This window comes from Lineus longissimus, chromosome 13 (genome assembly GCF_910592395.1).
Source record: "Lineus longissimus chromosome 13, tnLinLong1.2, whole genome shotgun sequence".
Lineage (NCBI taxonomy): Eukaryota > Metazoa > Nemertea > Pilidiophora > Heteronemertea > Lineidae > Lineus > Lineus longissimus.
Window position 1 is genome coordinate 4,016,156 of NC_088320.1, and position 27,567 is coordinate 4,043,722.

Consider the following 27,567-nt stretch of genomic DNA (forward strand, 5'->3'; position numbering starts at 1 on the left):
TATGGTCTCAATGTTCCAGCCCGAGCAGACAGTAGCATTTTGGCGATCTAGCCAAACGTATGTTTTGGATATCCCACATTTTGGTGAATTTTCGATACTAAGACGACGGTAAGTGACTTAGTTGTCTCAATCTGCGGTACCTTCTTTGTAGCGCTTTCTTTGTAATGTATAACGGCTGTGTTATCTGCATACATTAACAGATGCATTGCGAAGTATAAACGAAAATGGCGGACGTGGAAAATAAACGGTTCAAAACGGGACGATGTTTGTTTCCTTTTCAGGTCTAGTAATCTCAGTTTCATTCTGTTTTTGTGTGTGAACTTGTAGGTGCTTTTGTGACAGGTTTTAGTTATGTTAATGTGCCACATGTATTATGTACATGATGCTCTCAGAATCTTTCTCGGGCAGCAATGTATTGAACAATCCACAGTCTACCCGAAGGTGTAATTTGATACATAGAAATTGTAAAAATGCGAAACTGGCATTTTTGGTAATTTCAAAAATTACGTGTTCATACATTTCATGTCATTTCCTGATATTAATCACGTACATGAAGTTGGGTACGTAGATGAGGTGGCACATTGAGATGACTTGTCAATAATGTTAATGCTATTTCCTTGCGTTAACATGAAAATCAGTAGGTTTCAGCAACCCAATGAAATGAGGGAGTGCCACCATCTTGAATAGCTTAATAGGGTTACCACTGCACATGCGCCAGCCGTATAGATATAACTTTCTGAATTTAGGCCTGGTATAATATAGGGTATACTGCTTTTGTGTTTTTGGCTGCAGCTCATGATACTCATGAATGGAAATTGTGTTTTTTTTCGTTAAAGTCTCAAGAAAACAATGAGCATAGTAATATATAGGTCAATTAGAACCTCATTATTAATAGACTATACAAGTAATCACATTTACACTTTAAGAACAGCTTTCCTTTAGGGATGAACATGCTTCAACTCCGTTTTAGATTACTTACTTAAAATTTAAGGTGTGGTTGAGTGCATCATGATCTTAATAATTAAATGCTGATTATTCAAATCTGAGCTATCTTCGACAAAAATGCTTTCAATCCGACTGTTCGTTGCCGATTATGGCAGGAACAGCATGTGTTACCCTTAAAAATGTATTTAAGCTTTAAAAGTTTTTTGTCAGGCGGATATATTGCCAGTGTAATGGGTCTTTTAGGGAAATGAAAAACTTGGAAGTTTCTAGAAGCTAAACAACCTTTTTTAAAGGATACACGAGCATGGACACGCTCACAGGAAAATGATGTAAAGTGCACTTAAAAGAAGAAAATGAAAGGTCTACCAGAAGCGAGGAATAACCCATCAACTGTTACCCTGTAGATCCGAATTTGTGTTCAATAAAACAACAAATTCGACTCTGCAGTGGATCCAGTCGTGGGTTTCTAACACCACTGACCAGGAAAGAAAATACTTAAAGGAGCTAACAATATTGGGATTAGATGGAGAAACGAGTAAGGAGAATAATTGCTCTTGTGTGTCGTTTTAAGCCCCCCCCCCCCCCGCCCCTTGCTGCACATGTAGGTCAAGAAATGTGTTTAGAAACACTTATGTGTGGAAAGAGAGCTGTTGCATATGTTGGTCTATATCATTCTACATGAAAACTCTGACATGCAACCACACGAGGCCACAGAGTTGCCTGGGCTGAGAATGGAAAGACGGATTTCAGATCTTTAGGTTTATGTTTGCAATTTTCTCTTACATATCTAAGGATAATTGACTGTCTCTTCCTGATATCACGAAGTCCTTTAGTTGACGAGTGGGTTTATAATTCTATCTATTAGTATTATTCTGTCAGCCAGAGATATAAGACAGACGAATGAAAACCACAACACATCTAAGAAGATAAAAACGGTTCTTAAAATTAAAGACCTCTTTAAAGTTGAATACTGTCCCCGACCTAAATATATGTCAGTATAAAAGCATAGAAATCATTAATCACCAATCGCGTTTGTTTGTAAAAATAAATAGTTTGCGCGAAACTTGCCTTACCTTTCTAGCAATTCTTCGAAATATTTCCAACAAATTGTTGGTTCGAACACGACTTCAATGCTTGGCCTTACTCCCTAATGATTTTAAAACGTGCATACATGAATTTCATCCGCACATTTTGCCGTTCTTATAAAACAAGTGCCGATTTATGTGTTAATTTTTCATCCTCTTATGATAATGATAGCTGATTATTGGATATGGGCATCGGTCAACTCAGTAGACTAAAATATCATGGTTCTTGTGAAGTTCGATTTGCCTGTTTTGGAGTAACTCTTGATACTTGAACTACTGAATCTTCAGCAAAGGGAGGCCGAAATGTTCAAGGTGTTTTGAACAATACTATTTTCGGAAATAAAGGTTTTCTATATGTCTTCCATGCTGTTTAAAACAATACTGCACTCTAAGAAATAAAGGTTATCTGGGTCTTTTTTACACGTGTATGGATTTTTGGCCGATTTCTACATTATCGTTTTTAAACAGGTGTTTAATATACTAAATTGAAATAACATTGCATTTTCTAGCAAACCATTTTTCGCCAAAATAAATTATTTTCGAGTTTCCATGAAATTGAAAAACTGAAAATCGTGTTTATGAGAGAGTAGAATAGGTTTTAACCTCCAAAGCCAAGCAGCTACATTTACAAAATGCACACAATCATGGCAAAGGCAGTCATTAATGTAATTTCAGACTGCATCGGAATTTATTCAGGTCCAAATTCGCGTCTAAAATACGTTGTTTTATTTTCAAACTACTTAGATCAGCACAGATCACGTAGCTGTTGTTTGTTCTTTATTAAACATTAATCGAATTAATTAGTTTAGAAGAAGAGGAAACGACTACGGGTGTCAGATGTGAGTTTTGAAAGTTTACAATAATCATAACAAATCATTAAAAATAAGAATGAGGGGAAAAACCGAAATGCGCCATTCTCCACACATACATATCTCTTCCTGTATATAGACTTCCATTGCACAAATAATATCAAGAAGACAGTCTCGATAAATTGAAAGATGGTAACCAATTTCATCAGAAAAAAAGACATTAGAACCAAAACCGTGTCAGGTATACGCATGGCTACTCTAGGATGTAACCGAGTGGTGCCCAAGGTACGCCGAAGTCACACGCTGGCCTTGATTCAAAAAATGAAAAATGAGAAAAAGAAGATTATGCACGCATGTGGCTTCCGTGACAAATGAGGGAAATTTCCCAAGGGTTTTGGGAGCAGATGAAATAGAAAGTCAATTATTTGTGGCCCACTGTCATCACCAAGGTATTATGGAAGAGGTCGTTAATGATCATGTTGGCATTTTAAAACAAGTCAAGAAATCGGATAATGTACTCGGGAGACCGATCTACTGTGTTCACATCATATACGGACTTTTACAATGTCCCCCGCCCGCCCCCCCTCCAAAAAATGAACGTCCAACTATCATTTTTAACACTGCGCATTCATCCATGCTTTACCATAATCACAAAGTGAACTTACATATGGTCCTCTGTATTGATACACGCATGATTCTGGCAAATAGAATGAATCAGGCGGCCCTTGGGACTTTCCTGCTTTTCTGATTAGGACCTGTGTCGCCGTCTTGTAACAAACGGTGAAACTATTGAGTATAGATCTTTCAACAAAACAAGAGGTCTTGACTCGGGTCGTTATTATTGATTACACTGGTAAGCGAGCATCGTGAGTGATAATGTTTACAGTGGTCATTTTTTCATCATATCGTAGAGAATAAAGTGTTCAAAAATCTTATCTGTATCTTATTCGTAACTTTCATTATTGTAACTAGGCTATATCAGTTCGAAATTTTAGGTCAACATTTTAACATAAAATGGAAAAGTCACCGCCAGTCTAATAGCACCGATCACATATCACTAACATAAATTTTCTTAATAAAACAACAACAGGCCCACGCCTACAGTCTTGCCCAAACGATTATAACTAAATATTCTGTTTTTCTGTTTTTTTTCTGTTTATGACATCAAATCATGGCCGACTTGGTAAATGTATACTGTCTGGCCTCGGCTAATGATAACGTCACACCAAGACAATGCCAGATATTTTTTTGGAATTAGTTTTTTTATGTCAACGCAAAAAAGAGCTGTTATTTTCTTTCGATCCACACTTTACCTCGACTCATTACCGGGTCCCTAACATACATCAAAGAGACGCCGCTGGCCTAATAGCCCCTATCATACATTAATTGTCTGTATCCAAACAGCTCTTTCAGCTAGTCTAATAGGACCTAGAATAATACCAAACAACTTTCTGACCGTTTTGGACTCGTTAGGAGTCATTTCGTGCAATTAACTAATTAAACTGAGGAAGCGGGACGTTTGTAGTTATATTAAACGGTCGACAGTTGCACATTACATATCAAAACGATATCCTTCCATTATTTGGTATTTATTCCATTGCGAGAACTTACAGTCCCTGCAGCATACAGCACGCTGGGTGATTTATTTGAATATAACGACGGGTTAGACTGTCAGTTTGTCGGTGGCATATGAGATTTTGCCCCTTTAATTTTTGACAGCAGCGCCGTCTGTGCGAAAAGTGCAGAACTCAGCTGAAAATTATCATCTTCAATGGCCTTGTATATTTTGCGCATTATCTCCAAACGTGCAGAAAAATTGTAACTTATCAAGCTCCTTCAAATTCTATTCAAAAACATGATCAAATCCTAGTTGAAAGGTAAAATATATTAATCTTGTCGGGAGATACATGAAATGTATGTCCGGGAGGGAGGGGTTATGGGGTGCGATCGGGATGGGGCACATTAGTGGATCTGTAAATCCTACTTTATAATGCTTCCAGTCATATATCCAAAAAAGTGCCCTAGGCAAAGATTTATGACATGATCCTGGACAGAAAATCGCACTAAGTTCAATATCTTTAAAGTTTTCCCCACGATGTTGCTGGCCGTCAGTAAAAAGTTCATGCCGCGACCATTTATTACACTTTCCGGGTTGATTCCGACCTAACATTACTGAAAATCGGCTGTACAAGTCGAAATATGCTTACTATTATACACTATCTCTGGTCTTCATGGGATGAACTTGACAGTGGAGAAAGCTACGGCCACCGGAAGGTCCCAGCTTAGCCTCGCTGATCCACTGACCTGCGTCACCTTAGCGCGGCTTCTGGCTCAAGTCAACTCCGGAACCTCTAATAACGGCAAATTGCTTCCGAGGGGTGCGCTAAGTCTTGCTACAGATGGTACACCGGTAATGTTGCCCTCTTAGGAATGATTAAGCGCAAGAAAGCAGACTCGCACCTGCAATAACCCACTGCCGTTGATCCATGATTTGCTAATGACTTGTGACTTTCTAAGTAGTTATTTTGATCACGTAGCACGTATTATTTGCCCAAATGGCATCTTCAGGGCCGATGTACTTACTTTGGCATTAGAAATATATTGAGATGTAGATTGTAACGCAACGATGGACTACCCGTCAGATAAGATGTTTCCCCGATTTATCATATTATATATGTATCCATGTGCAATCTTTGCAAAATTATGACGAAAATGACACCACCGAATAAGAAGTCTTGGGGGGCCAATAATCACACTGCGTGCATAGTGAAAACGGCACCTCCCTTTTTGTAGTCAGAAATATCTATTCTTCTTCAAAACTCTTGCAGGCATATACATGCATAGTGACTTTATTAAACATCAGAGTATATGCAGTATAAGAAGAACAGCTGGGTAGAACACATTCGGCCTACACTCTGTGCTATTCTTTGTCACACAAAATTACGCATTGGAAAACACCGTGATCTACATAGTAAAAACTTCATGATAGCAAGGATGATTTACTTGATACCTGTCCAATAAATTTCTCCATTGTTTGTTGGTTGTGACCCTGGGCGGCACTTTGTGCGAACTCTTTGCATAATTATTCACTACAGGGAGGCGCGATCTTGAAAATTTCACCAAATTTATGGCTTTTTCGCAGCTTATTTATGGCAAATTACTTCTGCAGATAGTGACTGACCCACATTCATGAATGGTTCAAAGATGGCCACCATTGTCACGTGATGTTTTGGTCTGATGTCAGAGAACACGTGATCTTTAAATCACTTTTCAACAACCAGTGGTCGCCACTAAGCACTGCTAGTTGCTGATCGCGCATTTGATGAAAGGACGCGTGCCGGATGATGGGCTTGTGGCGGATTTCCGAATATGAAAATCAAGAAACTTTTTCCAGTATTATCGTGACAATTTAAAATCGTTTTCATTCTTGAGTAAACATTCGTGCGCAATAAAGTTGAATTCAAAAAGAAAAAGAAACAGTTGTTATAAATCCATCATCCTTTCAAGCAAAACAAATCAGGTCTTAACGTAATGGTAGTCTTACACCTCGTTTCCGTTGATTTCTTCAGGGGTGTTACTTTTCTTTTTCGCGACACCAAATCTCTCAAGCTAAGTGGCTATTTCGTATCAAAATCTGTAAAGATCACACTTTTTCCAATACAATCGTCTTAAAAAAGTTGTTGTCACTTTCCATGCTTTGATGTGTTAAAGGTCTGAGGAATAATGACGTTTCTATAGGTCGCCTGGCGTTATTGGTATTCAGATGTGTTTCAGGAACCAATACATCGTTATTTCAGAGAAGCAGCGTGGGATAAATCCAACACAAGAAGAAATGAGTGAAAATTCGTTTATTAATGGCTTTCCTTGTTGTACTAGTCACGGATGAGTAGAGTGCGAAAAAAATCATGACAAAAAAAACATTGAATAATTCAGCTTGTAAATAAATGGGATGGGATCTATCCTCTTGTGTTCCATTATAGCTGTTAATTGGCGCATTTCTTGTCAGATCGTCAGAGAAAATGTCTTCTTGTCATGATACGTATGGATGTCGTTCTCTCAACCAATCAGTGGCTTTGTACCCCAGGTGGTTCTTCATCTTGTCTTTTTTTGCGACATCATCGTACCCAGGATATTTTTGTCAGCATAACAACTTCTGCTTACACTGGAACTTATCCTTGCATCGAGGTTGGAAGCAGCATTCATTCAACACAACGATATCAGGTCGATTTAAATACTGACACTGACATTTGTTGTTACATCCTGGCGTCGGGCTCTTGGTACTGTTCCAGAAGAAACAAATGGAAAACTAAAAAAATGTGACCAGTGACCTGCAGGTTGAAACACGTCATACCAACTTGTCACGCAAAGCTTCGCCACTTTATAACCAAGACTGACATGGCGAAACATTGCTCCGCTCTCACCATCCAATTTCATTTTGTTCCTTAATAGCCCCCTTCTGACTCATTTACATATCGTATGTAAATCTCCGGAATTTGCATTAATCAGCGGCTCAGGGGAAGGGATTGACTCACGAGATTTAATCAAAATTATCAAATGGACGCAACTTTTCAAAATGGCAGAGTAAGATACAATCTTTGTTATGTCATCCGAATTAGTTGTTTACTTCTGGTTTTTCTCGTAGGTTTTGTCTTATGCTCTCAGTGGTCTCTCATAGCTCGTTTCCGTTGTGCAGGTCCTGTCTGAACTTTCATTATTATCAGTCCTAGTTCTGTCATTTCTTCTCGGTTAAATAGCCAGATTTTGGTTGTCTCGGAGTCTTCTTCGTCGGACTTCTCAGTCATCAGGCTAGGTCGTACCATGTGCAAAACAGGTCTAAAGGTCGTAACAGTTGTTCATAGTTATGAGATTATCCACAAACGAATATCTATACTACAGCATTGTTTAATGTGTGGTTCTTGCACCCAAAGCCGTCAATAACTGAAACAAACTCATCAAGCAGACCCTTGCTTAAAAACGCCAAGAAGACCGCTTGCCTCTGCCCGATGGCTCATCTTCTTACATCTGTGTGGTTTAAAAGCCTCTATTTAAAAATGGACAACGGCGAATTCAGTTTTTCCAAACTGACTTGTTTAATAAGACCCCGAGGGCAACTGTCACAGATATCAAGGTGACCAGTTCGCTGTCACCCAACATTGCCCACTGACAATGGACACATAGAACACACGTAGAGCAAATGGTTTATCATCACGCGTGGTTAGGCTTTCCTGTGGTTCGAGAGTTGAATATTTCTCTTGGTGACCGTAACTTGATGATATCTGAATTCATCAGATAGCATGTTTTACAAAAGCAAAGAGATTTACTTCGCTAATTTGACATTATATGGATGTAACTTGTGGTAAAGAGCGAGAATAACAACATTCCTTGAGAAGGGTGCAAATCAATATAGAAGTCCAGAGGGAGTGGTTTTCTACATTACCTATTCCACTGTGCGCATATGTATACACAGTTAATCATTTATTTCATCTGAAGCGCAGAACGAAATCAATCAGAGGGAACTACATGTATCTGTCCCCCAAGTTATAGTCAAGTGGAAACTTTACAATTCGATTCAAAGTCGTTATAGCTTAGCACTTCGACTGTAATCGAGAACAACCCTGGCATCCATGATGTATATCACAGTAACTTAACCGCATGATCAGAGGCATATTGCCATCGATCAGATATGTATCTCATTCGGCAGTGGGGTTTTAGTTTCTCTTTCAATATATCTTAAGAAATATATCGCCAACAGAGAGGTTCTAGATTCCAATTTATCACATATATGTATCTAACCGTTACCCCATTCGGCTAGTGCAATGGGTCAGTGGATTCATCAATTCAGTGATAAATCTCAAACTTAAGTTCCATATTACAATTCGACAGTCCAATTTATACCGCGAAATATTGGCGGCTTACTTCAAAGCCAACATCTCTACAGGAGCATGTGTTATTGCTTGCGAGACCCCTCTTGGCAAGATGTAATTTGATCAGATCCAAGTAGCCATAGCTAGCTGGTCAATATTGGCTCGTCACTCAAGTCAAGAATCGTAGGCGAACAGTGTGATACGTTGGGTGTCATAAACAATCGAATCTGTCAAACCACTGCCCCAAGTTTGCAATCTCTCAACATCGATATGATCCATAGGTAGGCTCTACATTGTCTGTCTAGAAACCTTTTTGAAATGCTGTCCGCCATTTTGGTTTTTTGGTATAAAAATGCCTACTCATAATATTTTCAGAGTTAGGCAATTATACTTTGTGTGTTAAATTACCTAACTCACATAACTGAGATAGGCACATGTACATATTGAGCTGGATACAGGGTTTTGATTGGTCAATGACTTAGGCATTTTTATTGTGGAGTGCCTTGCTTTTGGAGGGGCGACTTGGGCAAAAAAACTCAAAATGGCCAAAAAGTGAGTCAGGCAATTATCGTAGGAGTGTGACGTTATGCATCCTCAGACACTATGAGCGGCAAACGCACGATGGCCATTTCTTAATACAAATCATTAGCGAAAACTGTCAGGTACTGTCTGGTATTTGCTACTTAAGACTATAATTGATATCAGTCCAACTCTAAGAATAGTGGATGCAGAGCTTTGGGGAAAACTTCCTTACACATTATATATGTCAGTGTCAAAAAACGGCCGGAGAAAACAGAGATTCCTGGTACTTTCTACATATCAGCGTTTGATCAAATTGCTGTCTCCTCACTGCTCTGGGGGTCCAAAGCCCGAGGCAAAAAAGTCATTACTCTGATATTTTTCTTTATCTAAACCAATGAGCTCATAAACAACAAAAGCTAGAGTGTTGATATTCTATGACCGTCCTGACCAACACAATATCGATGGGTTGAAAAAGCCATCCGGATTGCCTGTCAGTGATCGTATCCTATTTTGCCCAAGGCCCAAGACGTGGGTAAAATGACTAGCGTTGCTGGTCATTAGGCAAGCTGTTAGTATGCATGTTGTCCGGACACAATCAATCTGGTCGATCTCAGCCCCCGGCTCTTTATCATCGGATCGTGGTGGCAAGAAGTGTTTTCTACCTCGGAAGAACGCAAAGAATGAAAGATGACAAGTCATGATGAAAGTGTCACCAAAGACACATACCAATCTATTTAGTTGAAAAGTAGCACTTGCAGTTGGTCATTTCCAAGTTATGGGGTCAGGCTCTGTTGAATTCGACGTCATGACCGACACGCTTCGTCACAAGCTGATGAGGAAAGAGACGAAATTTTGCTTTCAGAGTGTCCTCCAAGAACTGAACAAGTTCATTACTTTACGTTACAATACCGGTAGGCCTCGAACATATCGACGAAGAATAAGTTTTAGTGAAGAAAGGGTTAACCGATTTAGATTGTACACCACATTTCCTATGATACACCAGGTATAGACACCATTATCATTTGCAAAACTAAACTTTGGTGTCAGCACCACGTGACCAGACGCCTAATAGGCATTAATTTTCTTTATGGGACCATAAATCAGGATAGCAGACCTCTGAATCTATTCAACCATTTCTCAGTCGATTCAAGGGGCTGTTCCGTCTCACAGATTCTGTTGGACCACACATCACATGTTATATCGTACAAAAAACTTTGCCATGATGCACGGGGGACTGACTTCTAGTTAGCTTGAGTTGAAATTGAAGTTGTCCAGTTCGGTTGCACACAGTACGTCGGGACACTCTCCAATGAGCACCCATGTAAAGAATTTCATCATCATGGAGTTTGTTGCATTTATCCATATCACTGAACAAGACTTCAAACTCTCGCACATGAAAATCAGTTCTCAGATCATTATGTCCGTGCATGTGAGGATCTGGGCCACGTTCACGCTATCCCCCAATCCTGTTGATAATTGCAGTATTTTCAAAAACTTGGAGGTGTTAGTGGGTATTAGCCATGCTTGTACATAAATGTACAATGTAGTATGACAAAAAAAACTCGTAGTCATGATCTCGTTAAATTATGTGTCTTCCTATTTGGACATGTTTGACACAGAATATTTACTTTCCTTTCAGAAACACAAAGACAAAAAAATAAAAATGGAATAAAAAAGTTAAACGATGGGAATGTAATTCCAGGGAAAATTGATTGAGATGAACTCATGCTACAACAGATTAATGAGACCGGGTAATATCAACCACTTTCTTATTTGAATTTCTAATGTTTAGTGTTACCACAAACAATTAAGGCGAAATTAATTGCCGCCAAATAATCGCTCGTCTGATAAATTGATCTCATCTATTTAGTAAAGTTGCAAAAACAAGACAAGTCAGTGAGAGCAGGGGCAACCTTCGGTGACAAATGGATGGGAGTCAACATGGCCAACTAAATGTTATGACCATTTCAAAGGTTTGCTACCAACAGCAAAGCTTTTTGTAATTGATGATACAATCCGTCTACGGTGTCATCGAGGATGGAGAGGTAGTGCCAACACTTCTCGAGCCTTTTTAACCCGAATGAGGAAAGGGGGCAACAGCGACATCCAGGTCAACTTTGGTGTCTGCAATATATCAGGGTCATTCGATCGCCTGTCAGCCTGTCCTTGCGGCTTTGCGAATTTCCTAGATTTCGAGAATCAACATTTTGTCCGCCATGACCAACTGTCAGTACTCGTTCTTCCTCAAATTCAGACTACCGTAGTTTTATTCCTCATTAGTAGTGCGATCAAGACAATGATCGATGCTTTTGCACCAAGGTAAAATGAGGCTACATCGACCTACATCTTTCCAGGAAACAAACCATGATAAAGGCCAGAGTGCTTTGTTATCAAACCAGCACAGGGATTCCACAACCAGCGAAATGAATGTTCTCGAAAAAAGACACAGGCTGGATGTGTTGCCGTAGCAAAAAAATGCTGGGTCACGTGATGCCATTAGCACAAGATTGGAAGTGAGAGTTTAACATCAAAGGCACCGACAGAGTCATTATTGTGCAGACAGGACATAATAAGTTTCAGTAGTTCACCAGACATCGTGTACAATACTGGCAATTGCTGGCAATACAGTAATGAAACAGTTAGATCGTGGATTGCTGGCAAGTGAAAGTCCGGGTTAGGGAATTACTAAATTACTCGGTCTTAGCATGCGAGGCATGTCTCCGTAAGCCAATGGAACTTTTACTCTTCGCCATTTTCTGACACAACTTACATCTGATGAAATTAATACAGGGATAGAATATGCTTTTCAAAATCAGAACGCGTTGGGACAGCCTTTCCTGGAGATGCACTAGATCATCTTAGCATTGGAGCATGTTCTGGACAAGCGCAGTCATGTGTGAACAGCAAAGGACGTACATGTACCCCTATCTGATTACGACGAGTAAGAACTGACCTCAGCGAGAAGGGACCAACTAAGGAAAGGTGTTGGACTAACTAAGAACACTTTCTAACAAACATTTGGACCCTCATAAGGAGAGGAGTACAAAATGCAAAAAGGGACAATTTCACTGGCCTTCAAACATATCGAATGAGTCATCAGTTTAGGGCTCGTCTACTCACTGTGCAAATACGTCCAGTCAGTGAAGGGTGCCAACTTGCTGCATGGCATTTAGCGAGGCATTTGATTGGTAAAACGTGAGGAAGACACCAATGCTCAAAAGTCGATCTTATGAGAACCGACTGCTTGATGTCTCCCGCCAACCGCTGACAGGCCACGAAACCTAACCTCGCCGATGCGGAACTGAGTGCCTGGTTTGCCCTTCGTGGATCTCTGCTGCATATATTATTGATTGAAGACCAGGAACCACATCACTAAATCACCAGATCGCGCTGAAACTCGGAAGAGATAGCACCGGGGAAAAACGCAGTGGACTTGTGGTGAATTGCCATACACAAAGTTTTAGCTCAAGTGCTGTCCGGAATTCAGCAGTGTTTTCAAACAGTGTAATTGTCAATGGATGATTGATGGACCAAGGTCATAACGCGGGAATATAATTGGCCGGCAGTGTCACATGTGTAGATCAATCTGCATAAGTAGGCGTGGTTATGATAACTGGTCCACGGCACGGCGAGAGAAAAATTATTTCCACTCAATTCAGGCAAAATTAATGACCATGAGTACGTTCTTGATGAACTCTAGCGCTTACGTTGAACCAAAGTTCCCTCCGAATGAGGAATACTCGCATACAAGTTACATGCCAGCCCAGCAATCGGACTATTATCGGCCTCAAGGCGAAAATTACGGGTACCAGCACGGGGAAAGTGTGAGTTATGAGGAAGGGAAGGGACATTACTCTCCGACAAGTCAGAGTTACGGGTATCTTAACGGGGTGTCCCCTGTTCATCACCGAGGAGCTCCTCCGGACGACCTCCCTTTGAACTGCGGACCAATGCAACTGCCCACGACGACACTGGACTCTCATCCAACAAATCAGGGCCACAATCCATCGACAGGAGCCCCAGTTATTTATCCTTGGATGAAGAAAGTCCACAGTACCACAGGTAGGTTCAGTCTTATCAATATCGCAATAAAACACACCTCGAGTTCTCTATAACCCATTATCGTATTTGGATAATGACCCAGGCGCGTGGCCCCAAAGATAAATACCGATAACCATGACGAATGGCCATCAAGTCAAATTTTTACATCCTTTTTCACCGTTTTGGGAAGTCTACAACATAAACCATCAAGCGCCATAACTGTAAATCACATAAACTACATCTTTATAGCTGCTTTACAATTGCATTAAAACTGCATGCGAGCGAGGGGGTAGCCAGAATGCAGGGCACACCAAAATCACATATTTTAATTTGATGGTGGGTTGTCGTTTAAAAGATGAGTAACTCTAACAGGTGTGTGAATTAATGATGGCGGAATCAATGGGTGGCAATTTGTTTTATGGCCTCCTTGTCATAATGTGGCCATAAACGCCATTGTTTATTTTACTCAGTGCTACTGCTAAGCGTGTTAGTATTGGGATTTTATTACCCTACATTTTATTACTCTACAGTACTCCACTGCCTTGGACACAGCCTATTAATTAAGATCATGGTTGACTGGGATAACATTATTCGCTCAATTCACTCTCAGCGGCATCATCTTTTAAAGACTCCGTAGTTCCTCATGGGCAGTTTCTTTAAATCTCTCTGATTCTGAGGAACGTTTACATCTATCTGAGCCCTCCTCAAGACATTCTAAGCTGGCTTTGTTTGGATTACACAGTACTGAACACGGATGGGCTAGGCCAATGACAGTTTATTGCCCAGTCACCTGTCCGAATGGGTTTCTCGTCATGTCTGTTGTGCGCTCGCAGTTGCCTCTTTGATTTCCAAATATAAGGTTCGATATATTCCTAACATTCATCTCTCTATCTGTTAAACCATGGAAATCTGGCAATACAATGCATTCCATATTTTGCAACTCGTGATAAAAAAATAACTGAATGCATTTCCAGCATGGCCGATTCTACGCAATGTTTACCTTTTTTTCTTACCGCATGTATATTAAGTTCTGCTAATATGCGGTAGAAGCCGCCACATGTAACAACTGATAATATCGTTTTGGCGCACAATGGGTAATGTTTCAATAGAACGTGAATTGACATCGTGCATGGGTAGGATTATCAGATTGAAACAAGCCGTCTGTGACGAAAAAAGAGAGATTTACTTTGTGATTTGCGGCCATCATATGCCACGACTTCTCAATCGTGCGTGTGTGGAGTTTCCTGAACGATTATCAGCAAAAAAAAATCCGAAAGAAGTCGAATTAATTGAACACATTCCATTCGTCGAACATATATTCCAATCGGGTATCTACAAATGTATACATTTCGAATTAGTTTAGCTTATTTCATCTCGACGGGAAATCAATTTTCTATTGTCTTTTCAATCGTTAGAAATCATCAAATTAAGTCAGGTCAGCTCACCTGATGTAGTATTCTGAAAAACAGCAGCCTCTCAAATTCGTGTACCTGAACAGTTCATAAGAGCCACTAGCGGGCAAAGCAGGTGTTTTCTAATCATCTCGGCCAATGTTTTTAATCCAGATCCCCTGTGATACTATTACCTGGTGTAATGACGGTGCTTTATCTGCTATGGGACATGTGTCAATTTGTTCATCCTCATTAACAGTGCATTTGAAAATTGCCTCGGCAGTCTATTTGCACCCGACTCATCCAGCCATTTTTCACGTATTATTGTCACATTCTTGACACGATGCGGGTGTGTATTGACTGAGAACAAATACTGCGTGTCGACGAATCGAAACAAGTAACAATGTGCTGAAATTCCTGAAAATCGGCTAGTCTTTTTCACAAAACACTTCATGGTCATTCGTGTTATCGAGTTTTCCCCCACCTAAATCCGAGCAAACTGTTTGCAGCTTATCAAATTATGGCAAGACATCACAAAAACAAATGGCACAAGTAAGAGAGAGAGAGAGAGAGTGAGCAACTCAGCGAGTTTATAAAGTAGCATAAAGATAAGCATGTCCTCGTTTTTAGTCCCAAAGTATTGCCCAACTGAAATGATATCAGAGTCAGAAAAAGCTGTTCCTGTGACCCAAGGTCGCAAATTCCGGTTGAATCTTTATTCTAAATGTGTACATGATTCTTGTAGAATTATGTTTTAAGATCATAACTTAAGGAAACGTTTTAGAAATATAATGCAAATAACCAAGTAGTACATGTAGAGCATGTAGGCCTATGCGAAACCGAATATGATCTTCCTTAAAATTGAATAAGAATTTTGACCTTCGGGTTGCACGAAATAATTTTCTCAGCTGGTTCCCAATCCCAAACTATCTTGACAAAAGTCATGGGGACTTCGTACTTATCAATTCAGATTATTATAACAAGTAGCAATGACAGACGACACAAAATGGTGAAGATACTTGTCACTAATTGGCAAGGCAAAAAAACAGTATGTCCAAGTGTGCTGAAATCATTGTTCTGTTAGATCAAGTTGAGGTGAAAGCACCATCAGAAGGTGATCACATTAATAGGTAATAAATCATTAATGTCCCTTGTGCTGTTTGAACGTACATTTGTATACTGCTTGTTATTGTTATGAAATATGGATGAACCGACATGTCAGAGACGACTCCCGTAGAGATGTGATGAATGATGGCCTCATATTTTGATATTCTTGATTAACTGTTCAGGCGATTACTCAATCTGCAACAAAATATCACACAACTGCGCCCAGGGCAAAAATCGTGATTCGTAAACAAATTATGTTTAATATCCTACTCAGTTATCCTAGAAGCTTTATAACTCTCACACAATGATATCTAATTTAGTACTCCGACATCTTGTTTTACAAGATTCTTAGGAAAGTCTGATATAAAATATTAGAATCATGCAAAATTTGTCTATCAAACAAGAACGCTAGCTGGCTTTTCGACCGTTGACAGCACGCAAAAGGATCATAGTTACAACGTACTGGTGCACTGCGATCTGTGACTCTATAATTCCTGCATCGATTTCACTTAATTAACATCCGGTATTTGAGTTGCTCTTTTGGCAAAACAATGCATCATGCGATATTGAAAAATATGAAAAAGTTGTACACATGCTGCAGTGGATAATCTGGATATTGTTCTCCATTAATAATAAATCATTTTTGAACTATTAGTCACTATAAATTGATGAATGAGTAGGCTCCCATCCCGGTATTGATGCAGTGAACAATCACGGACCTTGGGCATGTTGAACCAAAACAGTCCACCTGAATAAAGAGATCATGGGCAATGCCGTCAAAGAGACAAACATCTGTTAAATCCTATAATGTTATTTTCATGTGACATAACGTATGTTTTTAAAAGTGAGAGTTCTACAGTTGTCCTGCTAACCGATATAGGTTATTTTTAGAACTTACTGATTAAGATTGACAAATCGAGGTTTTCGACATGGCTCTTGTGTACTTGCATGAGTTTTGTTCAACTTCCAGCATCTATTGTATCTTTATCCACTCCTACATTTCAAGCATGAAGATAATGTCAAGAAATGAATTTAAGTTCAAAGTCTCTGCATCACACAGTCAGTATTACACGTACATGTATATTGTTGCGGTAATAAACAAGTCGCACGTATCGTACGGCCTTCTCTATTAAACCATGTATACGTTCAAGGGATCACTAAATCCCTCGTGGCGTCATCTAAAATTAATACGAAACCCATTTGTTCTCATTTTCAACACCGTCTGTAATTAATTAGTGTCTGCGAATTTCACATAAAATATATCGAAAATAAATGATACAAACATGTAATATTATCGGCCCAATTGCATTGTATCAGTTCTAATAATCCTTGTCCACACGGAATATATCATGCACTTTTTATTGCATTATACTCAGGACTTGATATAAAAAAGTGCACGTTTTGGCACTTCACGAACAGCTCCTTCAAAACCGGCCGTGTATACTTTTCAACACCCCCCCCCCCCCCCATTTTAGCTCACAAAGTTACTGCAATCTCTCTGGAGGAAGGCCATGTTTTTTGTCACATCCCGTTCATGCCGTTCTTCAGCCAAAGGGAAAAAAACGTGAAATACCCTCATCCCAGGAACAATCACTTGGTACCATTCCGTAGCGCAATGTCATCGATCTCCAGATCATTAAAGCTTCACTTGCTCAGCTAAGGCGAGATGTTCAACACAACCATGCTTAATGAGCCTGAATGTCAATTATTTTTAGAATCTCTTTGATGTTGCCGCCTGACGTTATGCAATGTAGTCTTGAGCTACGTTGTCTTCTTGGTGGTTGTGATTCATCTTTGGTGACGATGACTGGGGGATAGATGACTAGGATTTCTCGGTGTAATTACATATTGCAACCGAGAACCGCTGTGACGTCCCATGGGAACGATGCTCGAAAAGAGAAGGGGCACCGTCTGTAATTCTCGATGAGCTCAGTGGTTGAATTTTGAGCTCAGCGGTTGAATCGGGGCGAAAGCCCGAAGGTAGAGCTTCACGACACCCATTTTCTGGCATACCGTGCTTTCATCATTTGTGGATCAATGTATATTGTGTTCGCAGGGACGTCCTTGGTCTCTGGCTTGTGTGCGTAAACGAGACAATCATAATCACAGGAGAAAGGTCACAGTGACGGATCACCGTTGCCTCCTTGTCAAATCGTAACCTACGTCAATTTCCGTGATATCTTGGTCACGAAAAAATCAATCAAACCTCCTGACAAATCCTACCTCATAGGATCCCGTCAATACTAAGCCCTCGTTGGCTTAACTGAAATCCACCTTACAAAGTTTGGAATGTGCATTGGCTACAGCAGCTAGTAGGTGCGCTGTTGCTTTAGCTAGAATTGCCTTGCTTATGAATAACTTCTCATTTCACCTTGAGGACCGATATTCCTTAACACATGCCACATTATCTTACATCACTATGTAAGGACTATATTGGTCTATCTGCAACTCTACAGCATCTTGATCCTCGCACTGTGATATATCGCCAAGGCATAAACTCATTACTGGTCAGACTAATTTCATTAGTCCGTTATCAGACACTGATGGGGAAGTCCTCAGCCACTAATGACTCCGTAAGGGTGACCTAGCGGTACGCCTTCTTTGGCCTGAGTATACATGGGAACATAATGTAACATAAAAACGTTGTCAACCGCGAAGCATTGCCAAGTATGTAGGCCTACTTGGCCAGGTTTTTCTCTTCAGTAGCGATGTCAAGACCTCGACCGGGATGCTTCCTTCCCGTCGAAATCATCTATGTAAGTGACAGGAATACCATCACTATTTGATGTGCACTATGATCAAATAAGAGAAAGAATATATGAAGAGGCAGGCCGCATTTAGACATTGTTATCTCGCAATCTCACTATCAATCATTTCAATGTTCAATCTAACCACAGACATGTATTGCAACGCATTCATCCACTGGTCACAGTCAGGGGTTTATTTATTTCATTTAGCAATTAACGTAACTGTCATGTTTGCATTGGTTTAAAAAATGGCCCGAAGCATTACAAAATTTTAAAAGATAAAAAACTATGCAAATAATCACAAGTCGAAAAATTCCGATAGGATTCTTAGTTCAGATCCTATTCAGCTTCGTATTCATCTTACATGTACATGTACAATCAACAGGACTAAGATTCTTAGTTTAGATCATTTATGAGTATAAGGATCCTGTCAAAATTGTACAGAGACATCGAACTAAAAACAGATCTTAGATATTTAAGCAACGAATCCTATCATATCGGAATGGTTAACAAGGGAAACTTCTTGCAGGTATGTCAGTTTGCTTCTTGAAGCAGTATCAACGGTGCAATACAATCGCCACTAGACACATCCGACGATGCTTTATAATCTTATTTTGAATCTATTTCATTCTATATCTATCGACTTGGTAGGAGTTACATATGGAATGTGTCACACAACTGGTGAATTAGCTGAACAAAGGCAAGTTAATTCAGCATCTCAGCCAGAACATGGACATTTGTCACTTTCACTTTTTTTCTGTCAAGTGACATGGCGACATTCTAATCATCCAAGATCCGGACACTGTCCGAGGTGTCTAACCCAAGATTGCACAATGATGCATTGTCCCCTTTCATAAGCCCATGATCAACTGCTGAAAAACACCTTTGTCAGCAATGATTGATGCGGTGTACAGAAGCCGACCGTATTGACGGGTGGCTAATCAACCTGTTACAACCCCGATACCATAAGTTCTTGTGATGTGCATTGGCACATATAGGCATAAGTCAAATGAAGCTGGAAGTGAGGTTAGATTAGGTGGGATTTTTGGCTGTATTGTCGACTTAGTTGAAGACAGAGGTCAGGCAGGAAATAATCAAGGGACAAATGTTCAATTACGAGATTATAGCTGCCTGACTGAGTTTTTTTTCTCTTTTCCTATTAAGCAGCGAAACTCATTACACTATCAGCAACCTTCAAACGAATTTCATACCAGTATCGATGCCAAGGGAGATGCCGGGTTATTCACCCCCCACATACCCTAAACCCAGTTGGTCAGCAAGCATACACCCCCACCAGGGGTATAATGTTGAGGTAAACAGGTCGTCTCATCATTTGCTATTGGGCACCACATTGCTAGGTTCTCATAGGATATAATGCTGTTCGTTAGGGAACTAAGCACTAGGAGCTAACTTGATGAGTCATTACTCGAACCCAGGGATCGAGAGTTGGGGGTGCAGCATTGCCAAGGACTTCGTCAGATATTTCACTGCACCAAACTGCTTAGTTGAAAGCACATCTGAGTACAGCAATATCAAGGCCAAGACCTGGATGATTCCCTTTCAAGAATGACTCTAACTATAGCTGTTGACAAAGGATGAAATCCGCGATAATATTCCTAAATTCTTTACTTTAATATACGTAAGTTCAACACTTACAAAATGGCTGTAATATTTTGGGGAATGATCTTCACTAAGCATCTTACAGGAATCTTGTCTAGTTAGCACACAATTGGGATGGTTATGTCTGATCTGTCGCAGACTGCTCAGCATGCGCAAGACCGTTCAAAACTGATCCACTTTAAAACTACCTTCCGGCCTCCCAAAACGAATTGCAATAACTCCCTTCCATGACATCTCCAAGTAAACCAACACGAAAGAATCTTAAAGAAACTAATTGCCTACACAATCTGTCAATTACAAGAAATAATTACACTCCAAGACGTACCCACATTCCAATTCGTTTCATTATCCAATCATTTTTCTCAGACCGTTAATTTCCGTATGTTGGGGTAGATTGCAAGCCAGTTTGATGGAAACAGATATTTTGTATTTTTGTTAGAATGATAATGTGGCTGCGTCATGTCAAATCCATCCAGGTTAGCTTGGAACAGACCTTATATCGGTCCTGGTAAAAAAAACTCATAACGATATCGTGTAAGATAATTAGCAAGACTGCTGATTAACTTCATTGATTGGATTTTCATTCTTCCAATTAGGAAGCTGGACCTTATCTACTGGTCTCCCGAGTGATCATTATTCTATTGCCAGTGACCTATCCATTGATGAGGAATTATGAGATAACAATAAGAAAAAAATAGAACCATTGCATGCATGCTCCGGACAGAACAGTATTTCCCAGGTAAAAAATCCCAAGAAGTACCACCACGACACTTGTTACAGATCATGTACACTTTCGTTAACATATACATGTGCAATCTCTACAAGATGACCGTCGTAAGTCAATTAAGAATCTCATGATAATACTTTCAGGATTTTCAACCCGGGTTCGGCTTACTTGTGTTTGTGACAAGTTGAATTATTTCGATCTCAATTAATAATATATATGGTCATGATCGTAGAAGACACCTCTTCTCATATCCACAATGCTTTTCAAACAATAGTCAGTTAAACTTCTGATGGAGCACGGGGGCATTTTGGAGGGTCAAATTCATAAAATCCTGTCCATGTTTATTGATTCGTATGAAGGAATGATATTAACTAATTTAGACTTTCCATATCGTACATGAACATGGCACCTATAATGTAGCTTTCATAGTTCAACATATAAATCCCAGGAATAGAAAAAAATTGCACGACAGTTGTGTCACAGCCGGGATTTTTTATGTCACGGTATTCAAATTTCCATCCCATCTGCTTTGATGCGATGTATACGAGGAACATTTTATATTTCCCCAGTGTTCACTTAGAAATGAATAATTTAATGGTCTTGATAGGAATAGTGCCGACGTTTATGCTGTTCATAGTGGGTTTAGCCATATGCATCAGGTCGTGTCCAGATTTATTACACCAACCACAAAATTGTAGTAAGGGAGTATTTGTTGCAGTTGGCATCAAGGATGAGAAACCATGGACTGGCATCATCTAAATTTTTCTAAAAAGATAAATTGTTCAGGCAATATGATCATCTACATTGTATATTGTCGCCAAAAAGTGAATTCTCTTATTTGCATCCAGATAGGCCTGCAATATTGAATATGATAATTTGGATTTATATAAGCTGAATCAACAAAATGGAGAACAAGCTGCTGCGAGTGAACATGCAATCAGGACAGCTGTCAAGCCTCATTTGAAACATATGGATGCTAAAGCGTATGTTCTAGGATTAAAGGGGCCATTTGGCCGTTTAGTCATTCGCCAAACGATATCTGAAAATTGTCCCAAGATGGTGCCTATATTCAAGTTACACCTTGCCGGTATCATCTCGACAGTCCTCCTGTTAAATTAGTTCTTAGTCATTCTTGTAGTAATACAACTCAAAGCCTATCTACCTTTTGTTTTTGCAGCAAATGGCAACTTTAATGGCAGTGAAAGCAAACGAACACGAACAGCCTACACAAGACATCAAATACTCGAACTCGAAAAAGAATTCCATTTTAACAGATATCTCACGCGACGACGGCGGATAGAAATCGCTCATGCGCTGTGCCTAACAGAAAGACAAATCAAAATATGGTTCCAGAATCGAAGAATGAAATGGAAGAAGGAACACAAACTGCCAAATACAAAATTACGGTTACCTGACACTCACGAAGCACATATAACGGATTTAAGTGGGGCGATGCCTCATGATCAGTCGTTAATGCGTGAGGGAATAGCAACGTAAGATATGTACGGGAGTGCATGTACATTCGATGCACTGTTCGTGCCTGTGCTGTATCATTGCTCAGCGTATTCAAGTGACGGCGTTTGTACAACGAGCATTCGGAGGATATAAGCTCAGTTGTTGTATGTTGACAATAGGTGACCCGAAATATGACAATGGTATTCCTCACGTACATTACGGATGCACGTTGCATCACCGGTCAGATCATTTCATTATGTGCAACGTTCGGTGGTGCTGCGTGACAGTCAACGAGACCTAAACATCTTGGTTGTAGTTTAGAGAACTCGTAAACGTAGCATGTCTGTGGATCGGCATGAGGAAGGTACTTCGGCACGAGTACTTGGTGTCTGTCAAGAGGAACATGATGTGAGATGCAGCTCCTTTGTCAATGGACAGTGGGGGTGGTAGGGAATAGATGGTGCGATCCTGATGAGAGAATCAAGAGCGCATTTTGGTACTTGAAACAACGATGCAATAACCAACAGGGCTAGGAATAGATGGATGCCTGTGCATCGTACGTCGAAAATCCCAAGCACATTCTTCTAGGATTTTTAGTTAATATCTTATTTACTTTGTATACATATACATGGAATTTTTACAAGATTCTTGTAACATAAGAATTAAGGATATTTAACCGAATCGTACAATAATCAGGAAAAAATCGTCTGCATGTTTAGGAAATTTAACTTGATAAAATATTAACCAATAATCTTATAAGAATCTCTTCGGGAATTTCGGCCAAGCTATAGGGTTATCAACGAAATATGATTGGAAAGTGTTCTAACAAAAATGCGTTTGCAGTTAATGTAATTCAAACCTGAAAGCTCCTCTCCAAGCAACCGTGAATTGACCACGATATATATCTCAACTCACTGCTTGCACACATACAGTCATTATCTTTCCACAATTACACTGTTTTAGTTGTGGCTTGTGGCTGTCGTTTGTAATGATTGTCCTCCTGTAATCTTTATAACTTGTGTGACAGCCTTCAGTACTGGGATGTGAGAATAGCAAATCTCAATATTTGACAAGTAGTGACAATTATCTGCCAAGTCAGCATAGCAAGAATAACATAGGCACGTTAATAATGAAAGCAGTGATTTCGTCCCATGTTCTATAACCAAGTAATTCTGAAATCGTTCGATATCTCAACCCCCTCCCCTGTACCCACTCCTAGTGTGAGATTGTGGTGCGTTATCACGGTTACTCCACAAGCCATCATCCGTCATCCTAATGACGGCTTGCTTTGATCTTTACCTGGCGGCAAACATCAAAGGAATCGCATATGTCACTGAGTTTTCCCAATAATAACTACGAGTGGTTGCATTGAAGGAGGGGGATGGCAATCTATCGGCCAGCTTCAAGATACGTTGGCCAAAACATTCTATACATCAGAAAAAAGTTCAATGTGCGACGTTTTGGTGATCAGGGCAAACTGGGGTGAAAGCGGGCTAAGGTGACCACAGTTGTTATCACGATTGCTGAACAAGTTATCTTTACCCAACACTTAAGGTTTGAAGTGCCTTTAAAGCAGTTCAGACTAAGTTGGCATTTGATTTTACCCATTTTCCACGAAAATGAGCTTGTGAATCAGGTTGGAAACTATGAAGTGCATCTTTGAACAATGGTGAGAAATAACATATGTTTCGTGGTTTAAAAAAGTTGGAACCTTGATTTTGGCAACATATTCAATACTTCCCTCTGACTAAACGTATTGTTTCGTAATAAGAAGAACTAGTGGTATATCTTCTTACTCCAACCCGCCGCTTTAAAGTATGTGAGGCGAAGATCTGTTTTTGTTTTCTTTAGTAATAATCTCACATCATGTATCGTTTATGTGGCAAGTGTTGGAATCACTGATGGCTTAGACAACGCGAGTTAAACATCAGGAATTTTTAAAGAAGTGAATGGCATTTGGAGAACTAACTCTGCTAGTGGATGATGGGGATGGCCATTTATTTGGTGGAACAGGGTTTTCTATCAAAGCTTTTGTCACAATGAAATCAAACGAGGTTTTTTCAGGGAACTTGTAAAAGTTGTTGGTTACGGTAACTTGCGTAATGGAAACTACTAATGGAATTGCTTGTTGTCGATCGGGTATATGTATCACCTGGAAGTGTGCGGATGTTACATAAAAACTAGCACATCCCGAAATTTCATAGTGACTTAAAGCTACGATAGACACCAGCCTGGACCTAAAGGGTAAAATACAACTAACAGGGTCTGATGACATTACAGGGTTTGGGAAGTTCTGTAGAATCTCGGGTTTGAATAGAATGATGCGGTTTCAGCTGTAGGCCTACCTGTAGTTATATTTGTTAATACTCTGGTCTTATTGGCAGTGATGTGCACAAGCATTTTCAATGTCATGCTAGTATTGCATCTACATGACATGTATGACTTCGAAATTTTAAAAAAATAATCTAACATTGGGAAACTCATCTGTTTACTGATTCAAGTTGCAAATCAATACATTTGAGCATTTCCGATAGAAGTATTAAAATGTTGAGACTGGTATGATGTAGACAGAGCGAGCTTGGAAGGAATAGGAACCACTTGGACTGAGTGTAGACTTCGGACACATCTCTGAAAGGAAAATTTGCCTTGTAAGATAACATTACAACTTCGTATTGATGTACATTTTGTAGTGGTAATTTCACCAATATTATACTGAGGTCGTTTGCACATTGTATACAGTCATGTGCGTGTGAGTGCAGTACACTTTTCGTGAAATAACCGATAGTTTTATCGTGATTCTACATTGGAGAGATTCGTCACTTAATCATAGTGTAGTTTCATCAAACATGTATTCGGCGAATCAGCATCGATTATGCCTAGTTCTTCAACAAGCTTTGGTAAAATGGACTATAATCAAGTGGCTAATCTCTTTAAACGTAGATCCACGATTTTAGCTTTTAGCCTCGTCAAACTTTAATGATCTCTTATCTTTGTTGTATGTTTGTTTCAAAAGAGGTCAGTGATCTCATTAATGAGTTCATTTCACCATGGATACGCTTGAATGCCTAGTGCATTTAATAGTGGTTGCTGTACATTAACATATGTGTAATTCAAGCTACTTCATGGTGAGATGAACCCTACTATTATGATATACCTCATCTTTCTTACATGTGTATCATGAAATGGCTTATTTCGTACATGTTCTTGTATGATTTTATGTGTTGAATCTGTGTAAACCACTGTGTACATACTTTAGGAATACTTGGTGCATCTCTAGTTACAAAGAAGAGCCTTAATGAAGGCGACTGACACATTGCCTCAAAACCTTCCACTATCTTAAATGTACTGGTTCCAGGACCCAACCTTTATATCCTTATGAATGAAATGGAAGTCGTTTTTCAAATGAAAGAGTGGGCTCCCCTAATACTCTATTGAACGCAGGGTGCAGGGTCAAATTAGGCAACACAACATAGAAATATCACGATACATACAGGGGCCTTGTTTTGACTTGGGTTGCAACCAAATTAGCAGGTGATTTACTCAGTATTGGTGTATCATCTTTTGTCCTTGACTTAGTCCCTACTCAGTGAAATGAGTTAATTATCCTTCTCCAAGATCCGTCTCAGGTAGTAAGTGACATCACGACTTCAAATATTCCTGTTAACTGATCATGTCTAAAAACAAGATGCGATGTGATATCTGACACTAAAGATGACATTGCACATTTTGAGAGAATTCGGGGAGGTTAAGCCTTTGGGAATGATTGACAAGAAAAATAATCAATGTCTCTTGGAACATTTTGTTTCTTGAGTGAGGTTATTTCATGCATTTTGCAATAATTTAAGGACAAATGCGAGACATTAGATTTGTAGAAAAAGGAAACAACGCCCAGTGCAAGTCAATACCAACTACATCTCGTCTGTTATCTTGTCGAAAATCATTTCAAATGACTTAATCGTGTTTTGTTACTCGGCTGTGCAATCACCCAGCGCGTTTGCTTTTAAAACACTTTAAATTGCCATGATTAGAGAGCACCATTCTACAAATTGGACCTCATTTATTTTCAATGTATCACCATTACTCGGCTCAAACTGAAAATGAACCCATTAGGTTTCTTTTGAAGCTGGGACACCTGTTTATCTAATCGTGTGAAAGCTGATGGTAATTGTAGAGAATCAGACTCACTCTCTAAAGTTTGAAGGTGAGAGGTGTTCTTTCTTTGACTTAAGGGTCGTTAAAAGTAGCGTTTTGTTCATTGGTTATTACGGCTATATCCACGAACATTCCTCGGTGTTAAACTACTTTCGAATTTTGATCTAACATTTTGATCACATACGGTTGAGAGTGTGAACAGCAGCGTTATAGATAATAGAAAAGTTAAGAAGCTACTGACATCAGTTTACAGGGCGTGTTTATATTTTTAGATGAACACCAACTTGGGTGCTGACATGTGCTATCACCTCCTCAGTCATCAACCATTCGCGATAACTCATAAAACTTAAAATGTAAATTTGAAATGAATCTCTTGTATATTTGCCTTACTTTTCCTTTTCAACCTAAGCATAATATGATGTTTTACCTTGCTGTCGTTCGTACCCGCTAACTGACATTGTACGGATTACTCGATCTAGATATCAAGCATGTACTGATGTATATCAATATCGAAACTTAATATTGAAAGTAACGTGCCCCATTACACTTCGTAGCCTGGGGCGGTTCGACCCTACACGTTTTTGTTGTACTGGGTGCTATTTTTCTAAGAGTAGTTTGGCAATAACTCGTTGTGAGTAAAGTGTGTATCTTTGTCCAGTATCAGAGTGGGTGAACAATGAGCATTGGACATGATGGACAGAACAAATTTGGCATGCTCTGATATTGGTTCCGAGTCAGATTCTAGCCTAGAATTCAACGTGGTACACAATGGTGATGATACACAGAAATAAACGTGTTTTTGATTATAATCATTTTGTCAGTTTTCATTTTTGGGACATTAGAGAAAAGGAATCAGGAAAATCTTGGCGGAACAAGATTAGGAAGAAGAAGTGACTCGATTGGTTTATCCTGGATGTTGAGTTTGGCGTTGGCATTGGCTAATCAGAATACTGGACTTGTATCGTGTTTCATAAATAAGACAATCACGACATGATTGGGGCATAGGAAGGTCTTTAATGCCGGTCCTTCGAATGATTCTTCGGACGTGAATACACCTAGAATCACCATCCACGCAGTCTATAAGCGTGCAATATGGAGCGAT

The 27,567-nt window shown here is 39.6% G+C and overlaps 2 protein-coding genes across 3 annotated transcripts in view; both read left to right on the top strand.

Annotated features, from left to right (window-relative positions):
* Window positions 1–27,268, top strand: LOC135498478 (homeobox protein Hox-B4-like). Its single transcript, XM_064788786.1, has 3 exons — window positions 1–108; window positions 10,865–13,287; window positions 22,036–27,268. Exons 2-3 carry the CDS (start codon window positions 12,798–12,800, stop codon window positions 22,353–22,355), a joined length of 810 nt encoding a protein of 269 aa, XP_064644856.1. The 5' UTR covers window positions 1–108; window positions 10,865–12,797; the 3' UTR covers window positions 22,356–27,268.
* The window catches only part of LOC135498474 (homeobox protein Hox-B4a-like), a 129,011-nt gene that overhangs the window by 8,021 nt on the left and 93,423 nt on the right, over window positions 1–27,567 (top strand). The gene's annotated exons all lie outside the window — the stretch shown is intronic.